Consider the following 11544-nt stretch of genomic DNA (forward strand, 5'->3'; position numbering starts at 1 on the left):
TTCCTCTTTTTCATGTTATTGTATGTCGTTCAATTAAGCCAAACCAAGAGATTGGGAAAATTAGAGCATTGCCCCCTTTGTTTTCTTATTATTTATGACTCTTTTATGTTTTTGGTTGTAAATTACACAAGAATAAAGCATGCATATAGGGGGAAAAAGCATAATTCAGAAAGACGTGAAATGCTTACATAAAGGTGACCACAAAATACTTTTCAGTCGTGATAACAAGTTTTGTTCAGAGAAGGTTTTTATATGTTTTTTATTAAAAAAATTCAATTGACAATATTTTATTTTAAGATATATATTATTAGTTAAACTCATCCTTTTAAAATTTTCATAAATCATTATTTAGATCAAATTTTATTTCTTACAAATAAAGCTGGAAGCGAGTGAAATCTCAAATTCCACTAGTTATAAGCTCAATAAATTGGCTTAATAAAATTGTGAGCCAAATAATTAATTTAGGTTGGTCGAGTGGTCAACTCACTCGTTCGCTTAAGTAAGTGTCGGAATTCGAATCTCGTCTTGTGTATGAAGTAACTAATTGGTGAGATCCTTAAATGAAATTCATATTTACAACAGATTAGTCTTTGACCTGTCGAATTAAGGAATACTGTGAGAAACAAAAAAAATTGTGAGCCGAATTAAATAAACTGAACCATTGATCCTAGGCTTGTTTGGATTTGGATAGAGTAGATCAACGGTAAACCGTTGTCAAAGTTAGTGAGTCTATTTTATACCTTCTATAGTATATAGGCTCATGAAGCACAACCTACCTCCACTGAAAATTGTTGAGTAGGAATACGCACCGCGGCACCGATCTAGTGTTTTTTTTTTTTTTCTTTTTTGTGGTATGGGACTGGCTGATGGGGTTTATTTTGGAGACGAGCTACATTTTTTTGTATTTTTGGTTGCTACTAATTAGTTAATTATACCCAGACAGAGTGGGCCGTATGAGCTATGCTAAAAAAATCTAACAAAACAATCCATTATGAGTTTCACGACCGTAAAGAAAAAAAAAAAAGACTCCTGACAAGAAAATAGACAATCACATTGCCAGGCCTGATCTAGTGGCAACAAAGTATGTCTTGCTAGCAAATATATCGGATTCGAATCCTAGTTACAAGTTATAACGTGGCTGAGGCATGTGATGTAGTGACAAATTATTTGTTTCAAACTAAAGTCACACAGATTCGAATTCTAGCAGTGGTGATTAAGTTAGTGTGTGTGAGCAGGGATGGGTGAATGTATTTGTATGACAAAACAAAAAAAAATCCTAATTATAATTGATAACATCATTAAGCTGATTCGACAGCAAAGAGAGTACTACAGTAGTGAAAAAACATTTTTTTTTTTTTTTTTTTTACTTGCCGAAGAAACATGAAAAAATAGGCTGTTGAACATGTGTTATTTGCCAATGAGCCTTGGCTCTAGTGGCACTTCTCCCCCCTGGGGTTGTCCAATCCACCGACCAAAAAAAAAAAAAAAACACATGTGTTATTTTATTCTTCGAAGGACGGCAAGTACTGACTGAAAGGACCCACGAAGACAAATTAATTAGGTAAGTATAATTTTTGGACTTTTTTATTTTGGATCCAATAATATTTTTTGTAGTTGGGCTTTTTTGCCACATAAATAGATTTGGATAGACAAAAATGAGTTAGTCAAGAATAGTTTAAACTAGACACATGTACTTAATTCTTAGACATCACTTATTGATTTAGGATATCTCTTTGTTGATGACCAAAATAGAGTGTCTATACCCCAAAAACTATAATATTCTAATTCTTCTCTCTTTTTGGGTTTAGCTCCGTTTAACAACAACAACAACTACTACTACTATGTGTAAACAGTAGTATCAATAAGACTATAGTTTATCTCATATAATCAGAGAAAAAAATTATGAGCGGAGGAGAGAGTGGGAGAGAGTGTTCGAATGAGAAATACAGTAAGAATGCTGGTAATGTCGGCGGTAAAAATAAGGAGAAGAGTGTAGGGGAGTTTGTATCTGGAGACAAGTAAGCGATCAATTTGGAAGAGACGACTAAGGTTTTTATATGGACATAATCTCTTTTTGGAGATAGCATAATTATGGTGATTGAAAAGTAGGGAGATTCCACGACCACATGTAACTTTTTTGAAGAAAGCTAGATCTTCTTTGGCTGAACCATATTTTTATGGTAAGGTATAATATTACTAAGGATAATATGTTAGCGAATATGTTCTGGGCTGACGGTGGCAGTAGGGTTGATTACCAATACTTTAGAAATGTTCTTGCTTTTGATTCGATCTACAAAAAAATAAATATTGGAGACCGTTGATAATATTTTCTGGTTCGAATAATCATATGCAGACAACAATATTTAGGTTTGGTAATGGTGTTAGACGACAATATTTAGTGAGAAGTGTCATGATAATGGTTATTTACACAATGATTAATGTGATCATTAATCAATTCGATTTTTTTTGTTTCAGAGATACATTTTTGATTAAGTAGAATTGGGCTGATTTTTTTTGCTATGACTTCAAATTTTGTGGAACTTATCATGATAATAAATTTCAGTTAGAACCAAGTTGGGTTGGTCTAGTGGTTAGCTCACTAGTCCGCTTAAGCAAGTGTCGGGGGTTCGAATCCCGCCTTGTGCATGCAGCAATCCATTGGCCAGCGGCAAACCCTTAAATGGAGCTCAGTACCGCGACGGATTAGTCCTTGACCTGCCGGGTTGGGGGATACCGTGGGAAACCAAAAAAAAAAAAATCTCAGTTAGAAAACAACAATAATAGCTCATCCAAAATATAAATAACAACAACAATAACAATAATAAGAATAAAATCAAATTGGGTTGGTCTAATGGTTAGTTTACTAGTTGCTTAAGCAAGTATCGGAAAATAAAAAAATAAAAAATAAAATAATAATATTAATATCAAATTTAATTTTTTTATAGTTCTTATTTTCAAATAATTTAATTTATACTAAATTTTATATCAATTTTCAATTAATATTCACAAATTTTAAATTTATAAACTATTTTTTTGAAAAAAAATCAAATACTCATCATCTTAAGTCTTAAACCTATATTAATATATTTTATTTATTTATTTTGTCTTACAATATGAATTTTTGTTACTTATTTCTGTCTCATATATCTATCGTACTCCAAGGTATAATACGACAACATAAAATAAAAATATATAAATACAAAAAATAAACATTTCTATTATTTTGTATATTCTAAATGGCAATAAAATGAAAACCAATAAATTAAGAATAACATGATTAACAAAATAATAAAATACGAATAAAAAATATTTAACCATATTATTGAATGATTAAAAAAGAATAGAGTTGTGAAATAAAACTCTAACCAATTTACTTACTATAAAACTAAAATAAATTAATTTTTATTTGTAAAAAAATATTCAAAATCCCAAAAATTGACAATTTTTATTAGATAATCTATTTAATAATATACACTAATCAAATGTACAATAGCTAATATTTTTTCCTACCTTCAGCAACAAAAAAACAATTTCGATCCATACTATGTCTAATGAATAAAATTAAAAATCAAATACCCACAACACAATAGCTCACACTATAACATAACAAAAATTGTTACTAGGCAATAAAAAAGTCCGAAAATATAATCATAATCATTAACATAAAATTATACTTACCTGATTAATTTTTTTTCATGCGTTACAGTCTGCAGTCTTTGATTCCAATCACGATGTGTCGTCTTTAGAGAACAAAATAACACATGTTCAGTAGTTTGCTTCTCCACGTCTCTTCTCTTCAGCAGCTAAAAAAATATATCCTTTATCACGGTAGTATTGGCCAATATATGAAATTCATAGAAGGACGAGCAACGGCGGATTTAAGGGGGCCTAAGGTGGCCATGATCCCCCATTTTTGTAAAAAAAATTAATACTATTAGTTTATTATTATTATATAATTAATATATATATTATAGATTAAATATATTTTAGTATATTAATATACTAAAAAAATTTACATGTTAGTAACTTAATATGTATAAATTATAATGTGTATTATAATATATTAGTAACAATTAACAAATAGGTTGAAAAAATAAAAAATGTATAAATATATAAATAATTAAAAAGTTATTAAAAAATATAGGTTTGTATTAATGTAAAAAAAGTAACAACTATAAAAATTTTTTTTATTTTGATTCTTTCTATGACAATAGCAATAATTAAATAGACTTTTTAAATAATAAAATTTATTAAAACAAGACTTTAAAATAAGATAAAAGATAAATTTTTAGCAAATTATATAATTGTATATATTGAAAAAGAGAATGCTTCAAAATTTATTTCAGAAGATAAATTGATAATTTTAGTTATATAAAATATTACAGAACAAATTTAAAAATACAAAAATCTTAAAATATGTAGTTAAATATCAATTTCTATATAATATAATTATTAATTTTGACTTATATACTATAAATTATATTTTATTGATTTTTTATTTTATTATATTTTAATTTATTTTATATTTAATTTGGTCCCTTCTTATAAAATTTTTAGATCCGCCACTGAAGACGAGTGTGTGTTAGTAATTTAAGATATAATTTGACGAAAAAAAATAGACAAGCAATCAAAAGAAGAAAAAAAAAAGTTTGATTAAATAAATCTAATCTTAATACTAAAAATATTTATGTAATTTTTAGAACCTCAAACACCCCCACCCCACAAAAGTCCATCGTTTTAGTCCAGTTTTTTTTTATTAAAGTCTTTCTAAAGACATGTATTAAAGTTACTCATCCAAGTACAAAATTACAAATATAGTAAAACACAAATTAATTTTAATTTTTCGATATAAAATTTTCATACTAGTAATCTTAATGAGTGGGCTAAAGTAAAACTCTTATTAATATTGCGAGATGCATGGATATTGCTTCTTTAGTTTGCAACAAAAAAAATTGAGACTGTATGTGGAGCAGTGCCTAAATATATGACGGTTATGAGTTATGAGCGAGGAAGATAGCTTGTGAATGGCGCGTGGCAAGCAACTTATTAACATACAGTTGTAAGCGTTTGCATTAAATCCATGGATCCTTCTATACAAACACCATATAGCAATATACCAATTTCAAATTTGCACAAACATTCTTACATGGAAGACATCATAACAGTCCTCGAATGGAAATGCACGCCACTACTGATGTATGATGTGCTTGAGTATACACCAACAACAAGTATGGCCCCGAATATAGTACAATAATGTTTCACATTTCAATTATAATTAATTTTTGCATAGGTTTGTATATAGTTATAGAATGAAATTCTTGACAAGTTCTAAATGGTTGGTTCGTTACATATTTGGTGTCACTACATGTTTAGACTTTAGAAAACCATACGACCGAGAAAATTAGGCAATGAAAGTGCACCTGTATATTAGTAATCTATCTATTATTTAGCCATCGTCAAGAGTTGAACATATATACATTTAGGGTGTGTGTGGTTCAAAGATTAAATTTTATTACTAGGAATGTCATTCCTAGGAATATAATGTCTAGGAATAAGATTACTTGGAATATAAGATACCTATGTTTGTTTATAAAATTTAATATTTTGGAATGTTATGTAATAATCCTAGGGATGAATAAATTTTTGTTTGGTTGAGTTTAAATTTCTTGGTCATATTATGTAATATGTCAAAATTACCCTTATTCATTCAAATTAAAATATTAATGACTAAAAAATAAATATAAAGCTAATTAAATATTATTTTTTTTACATTGATTTTTTTTAATTTACAAAATATCTCTAATAATAAATTTACTAAAATACCCCTAATAATAAATATGTTTAGCTAAAATTATTATTAATTCTAATTTTTTTTAGAATTTACTAAAATACCCCTAATATCAAATATTTTAGCTAAATTGTTTATTGATTCTAATTTTTTAAATTATTAAAATACCCTTAATACTAAATATGTTCAAATAAAATTATTCTTGATTTTATTTTTTTAGAATTTACTTAAATACCCTAATATCAAATATGTTTAACTAAAATTATTATTGATTCTAAATTTTTTTAAATTATTAAAATATTCTTAATATCAAATAATTATTATTAAATAATTATTACTAACATATTCCTAATATTCCTATTATTATTGATTCTAATTTTTTTAAAAAATTTACTTAAATACTCCCAATATCAAATATATTTAAATAAAATTATTTTTTATTCTAATTTTTTTTTAAAATTTACTAAAATATCCCATATCAATATCTTTAGTTAAATTATTATTGATTCCAAAATTTCACTTAATACAATATGTTTAATTAAAATTATTACTTTTTTACATTTTGAATTTACAAAAATACTTCTAATAAAAAATTTACTAAAATGCCCTTAATAAAAATAGGTTTAATTAAAATTATTATCGATTCTAATCTTTTTAAATTTACTAAAATACCCTTAATAACAAATATCTTTAATTAAAATTAACATTATCACAATTAAATTTACTAAAAAAGCATTACTATTATCCAATAAAAGTTACAAAGAAGTCTCAAAAGTAAAAAATTACTTGCACTAATAAGCATACATGCACAACTCTTGTACAAGAACGCAACCACATCAATAAAATGAAATCAATGTTACAATAGACAGCCTTATACATAGAAAAATGAACATAATTATCGTGTATGATGTCTTCTCCTCCATTGGTTCCACATTTCTTGTGCAAGTTGATCCCTCCATCTACCCCAAGCATCGCTCGTCTCAATATGGTAGATCGTCCCCCCATCTACTCCAAGCATATTTTGATCTACTATCTCATCAATAGGATCCACAACCATCACTCTTCTAATGTGATTATGCAAAAGGCAACATGCAGTTATAATTCTTCCTTGAGTTTTAATAGGATAAAATGACCTTCCTCTTAAAATTCCCCATCTTGCTTTCAATACTCCAAATGCCCTTTCAATGACATTTCTAGCTTGTGAGTGTTTCATATTAAAAAGTTCTTGGGCCGTACTAGGTTGATTATGTGGATTAAACTCACTCAAATGATATTTTTGTCCTCTATAAGGTGCCAAAAATCCTTCACAATTCATGTATCCAGCATCACATAAGTAATAATGACCTAGTGTGACATACACAATTGAACAAAATTAATGAAAGATCAAATGGTTACTTTGATAACATATTAAAGTCTCGATAAAATACCTTGGGGAACACTAAACCCATTGCGAAATAGTGCATCTCGCAATACCCTAGAATCCGCAGCTGAACCCTCCCAACCCGCCAGTACGTAGATAAATTGCATATCGGGAGCAACCACTCCAAGCACATTGGTTGTTATGTCACCTTTTCTGTTTCGATATCTAGGCTTATCAGCCTCAAGGACATTGACTTTGATATGAGTACCATCTAAGGCTCCTAGGCAATCCTAAAATCCAAAACAAAGATCAATTAACTCAATCCTAAAGAACACCAACCATATGAGATTTAATAACATTAGCAAGATAAATTACCTTGAACCATTTCCATCGTTCATCCATTTTATCCTGGCTAAATGGTTGAGGTTTCTTCAGTAAGAGATTATGACATCTCAAAATAGCAAGCATACATCATTAAATCGCCTACTAATTGTTTCTTCAGATCTCACAAATTGTCTCTTTATTACTCTAATTTGACGTCATGTGCTATAATATGTAAAAACATGGCAACCATTTCTTCAACACCCATATTCCTACTTGGTTCTAACCTTCCATCCCTTTTAAGCATGTTACACAATGCATGAAAGGCACATCTATCCATTCTTGTGTTTTCTATACATGCTAGATCACTAAAATAAATAATCCTATCACACTAACATCTCTTATTACTTGCCTACTATAACTATCATTCCATTTTCTTTTCTTTTTCTTCAATTGCAATATAATCAAAACATAGCAAATTATCAACAACTTAACCATAAGGTCATTCATTAATTCGAAATGTAAAATCAAGCAGGCAATAACTTTCATCTTCTGTTTAGGATCCATTCTGCAAAAAAAATCAAGCAGGACCAGTTTAGGAATATAAATAACTTTTCTTTTCTTTTCTTTCTGGTAGCAATATCAATGCAGTGGGAAACAACCAGAAAAGACAAGTTTAGGATTATATATATATAAGAATATGATATATATAAATTTTTTATTTCAAAGTTTAATTTTGTCCAAATGGATGGTGCACACAAGCTACATAAGAAAACCATGCTCAATTTATGTGAATAATGAAGAAGTACCAGCAACTCTTGTAGTTAAACACAAAGAGATAATGCTAATAATAATAATAATATAAATTATGATAATGCGAATAGGACAAGTTGAAAAACTTTGGGGTAGTGTGATTTGGTCAACCCCCGCTAGTCAATTGAAATATAAATCAAACTTTTGACGTTTGTGTGGTTAGAGAATAGATACAGTTGTTGTAGTTGGCCACGATTTAAAATTTGTGAATGATAGTTTGGTCAATCAAGGAACTATAAGACTATAATATTGACACTATATATTGTGATGCCCCTCTTGGACACCCGGTCTTAACTTTCTCTGGCCTTAAAAAAAAAATTTGCCACCTAATGAGAGCAGAGAGATTATAACTGCATTCATTACAGATAACTGGGTTCACAATATGTTCTTCAAGCTTCTTGTATTGTTCGTTGTATTATTCTTAGCTAATTTTTGGCACAATGATATGGATAAATGCATTCAAACCATATCATAGGATATAATGGTCCAGATTTACATCCTTTTTTATTTTATTTTTCAGTAGAGCATGACAACAAAATGCTGCCGACTAAGTATATAGATACAAGATTTGCTGATAATTCAGATAAAGGCTATATGATTCTACTTTGATTAGGTAGGATCATTGTATTTTTATAGTAGTGAAATAGATGTTAACATAACTCTATCTTATATATATAAAGGAAAAAAAGATATATTAATTATTAAAAAAGATTGTATGCTGACTGCTCCAGTGAATCAAAATTAAGGTCTTAATTTGTTTTCAGACAGAGACAAGATCAATATGATACTGAGTAGTATTGTTATGAAGGGATGGGCAATAAAGGACATTGTACAAATATGAAGAGAAAAATGCAATGGCAACACTCATGTTGAAATATGTCACACCCCAAAGGAAACATATGATTAGTAAAACCAGGTTAGAGTTTTCTTAGTAAAAAGAAGAGAGGCACTGGGTACATGGGAATAGGTCTAAAACAGTATCTGCAACCCTCTTTTTCACCAAAAGTTACTACTTACTAAAATAAAGAACACAGGATACATGAGACAAAATACTAACTTAGTAAGTGCAAACTCTCTATTCACCAAAAGTTACTACTTACTACTACCTGATAATTATATTTCTTCTTTTAGCTATGCTGTAACTTGGACAAATAACAAATATTATGTAAGATTCAAAGAAAGAAACATTAACAAATTCAAATCCACTAGTTTTCTCACTTGTATATCTTTAGCTTCCTTGGCTTTCTCACTGGTGTGCTCAATGAGGTTTGGATGTCTAGGAGTAGATGATAGTATATGTAGCAGATCTGTTCAGCAAAAGAGAGGAAATAAATTGAACCTATCTATGAACTAGTAGCAAATTCAAACAGCAAATTCTATATCATCATTTAATTTTAATGAAAGGTAATATCCAATAAATTGAATGCTGCAGACATGCTTTATACAAATTAGAGAACTTCAATTCTAATCCAAAACAGCTTGAAGTTTGATTGTAGGATATCAGCAAAAGAGAATCAAAAGCATCATAGTTAAATAGAACACAAGTAAAAGAATGCAAAAGCATAATAGTTAAATTGAGTTGATTAAATTCAAGTTCAGCTAACAAAATTGTAATGAAACAAAATTATCTTTTTTTAGGTCTCAGTGACATAATTGCAAATATCTGGCAGAGTAAAAGAATTGCAAGCAATTTTGGTTCTTGAAAAACAATGAAAAACAGCAAACACATGACTAGGTTATGTGCTCCAAAACTCAATCACCAATTCACCATCTAACCTTCATTTTCTCCCCTTAAATTTCAAACACCACAAACTTAAAAGCACTCACTGTGGAAAACAATTTTTCAACTTGTGACCTTATGCAAACTTAACAACGATGTTAACTACCTCATATCAGTGTCATCATCAAATCATCATAAATTTGGTATCAAAAACATCGTAATCATCAACTTACATACCTTATTCAGAGGGTAGCCCCTGTTTCCAGCATCAATAGCAACTAATTTGCTCTTAGTTAGTATCCCCTGCAACCAACAGAAGAAAGTGAGAGAGGGCAAGAGAGAGAGAGATCGAAAGAGAGAGAGATCGAAGTGAAAGAGAGACAGAGGGAGAGAGAGAACCGTATGCGAAGCACTGGAGAAACGGTGGCAAAGCTTCCTCGTCGACGGCGAACTCGACACCAAGCAAGAGACTGATGGAGAGAGAGACCAAACGCGAGCATGCGACGCGGAGGATCCGGCTAGAGGCGCGGCAGCGACGACGGCAAGCATACAGTGGCGGTGAACCGACGTGAGCTGCGATGATGGAACACGAACGCAAACGAAGGATTGAAGTGAATTTTCTTCTAGAATAAGGTGAGGGGTGGTCGTGCAAACTCAAATCGGCGGCGAGACGGTGCTAACACTGGTGGAGCCTCCATGAATTTGGGGAAGAAGCTCGGCTAGGTTTTAGTTTCGATGAAATTGGGGCTCTGCTAGGGTTTGGGTTTCTGATGAAATGAGGAGTAAAAATCTGAGAAGAAGTGTTGGAGTGAAATTGATAAGGGCATTTTGGTCTTTTCACTTTATTATACACATTCCATTCCCATTGGAATGAAAGATAACCAGGGGAGAGATGGGAATGAAATGGATTGGATTTTAATTCCAAGGAATAAAACATACCCGAGAATAATTTTTTATATCTTGAACCAAACATGAGAATAAAATATTCCCATCTCAAAATTCCTGGGAATATATTTGTATTCCCTCCAACCACACACACCCTTAAGGGTTCTATCTATTATTTAGCCATAATCAAGATTTAAATCCGATACAACATATTAAAATACAACATATTTAACCACCCATCCAAAATCTTGGTTGCATTAAACTGGAGTCATTCTTTAATAATGATGGTTCAGTAAACTAGGAGTCAACTGTTATTTTTATAAAAAAAATAATAAATATTAACAAATTTATTTCTAAATAAATGAAATTAATGTTTAAATATTATAATTTTCTCACAAAAAATATTTGTCGTAAGTAAAAAATTAATTTTATCATTTGTGAATAGATTGGTTATTATACTTCACTTCTTAAAGTGCATAAAATGCTCCATCAATTTTGAAATTAGACAAGGTGATTATTAAGTAATCTTCTAGGAAGACTCTGACTTCGTATTATATGCAAAGTATTCAATCTCTGCATTTGTATTGCTTTTCGGATAAACAAGCTGAAATTCTACAAAACCGAACCAAAAAAAAAAAAAAAAAAAACGCCCATACA

The 11544-nt window shown here is 29.8% G+C and overlaps 2 protein-coding genes across 2 annotated transcripts; both read right to left on the bottom strand.

Moving 5' to 3' along the window:
• Positions 1–6561: 6561 nt before the first annotated feature.
• LOC130936618 (protein ALP1-like) lies at positions 6562–7596 on the bottom strand. Its single transcript, XM_057866712.1, has 3 exons — positions 7524–7596; positions 7216–7438; positions 6562–7132 (listed from the first exon to the last, which is right to left on the bottom strand). The coding sequence occupies exons 1-3, from the start codon at positions 7548–7550 to the stop codon at positions 6684–6686; spliced, it is 699 nt and encodes a 232-aa protein (XP_057722695.1). The 5' UTR covers positions 7551–7596; the 3' UTR covers positions 6562–6683.
• Positions 7597–7741: 145 nt separating this feature from the next.
• On the bottom strand, positions 7742–10551 carry LOC130933622 (uncharacterized). The gene is made up of 5 exons (XM_057863245.1): positions 10402–10551; positions 10240–10305; positions 9501–9589; positions 7878–8037; positions 7742–7765 (listed from the first exon to the last, which is right to left on the bottom strand). The coding sequence occupies exons 1-5, from the start codon at positions 10549–10551 to the stop codon at positions 7742–7744; spliced, it is 489 nt and encodes a 162-aa protein (XP_057719228.1).
• Between the last annotated feature and the right edge of the window lie 993 nt (positions 10552–11544).

The sequence above is a fragment of the Arachis stenosperma genome, chromosome 6, assembly GCF_014773155.1.
Source record: "Arachis stenosperma cultivar V10309 chromosome 6, arast.V10309.gnm1.PFL2, whole genome shotgun sequence".
In the NCBI taxonomy this organism is placed as follows: Eukaryota; Viridiplantae; Streptophyta; class Magnoliopsida; order Fabales; family Fabaceae; genus Arachis; species Arachis stenosperma.

Excerpts from the sequence above, each read along its gene's own strand:
- LOC130936618 (XM_057866712.1), bottom strand. The coding sequence starts at position 7,550 with ATGGATGAACGATGGAAATGGTTCAAG. Across the intron at positions 7,439-7,523 it reads AACGATGGAAATGGTTCAAG|GATTGCCTAGGAGCCTTAGA; the intron begins GTAATTTATCTT and ends TTTGGATTTTAG. Across the intron at positions 7,133-7,215 it reads TGGGTTTAGTGTTCCCCAAG|GTCATTATTACTTATGTGAT; the intron begins GTATTTTATCGA and ends ATGTCACACTAG.
- LOC130933622 (XM_057863245.1), bottom strand. The coding sequence starts at position 10,551 with ATGCTTGCCGTCGTCGCTGCCGCGCCTCTAGCCGGATCCTCCGCGTCG. Across the intron at positions 9,590-10,239 it reads GGGGCTACCCTCTGAATAAG|ATCTGCTACATATACTATCA; the intron begins GTATGTAAGTTG and ends TTTGCTGAACAG. Across the intron at positions 8,038-9,500 it reads AGGAAGCTAAAGATATACAA|AATGGATCCTAAACAGAAGA; the intron begins GTGAGAAAACTA and ends TTTTTTTTGCAG.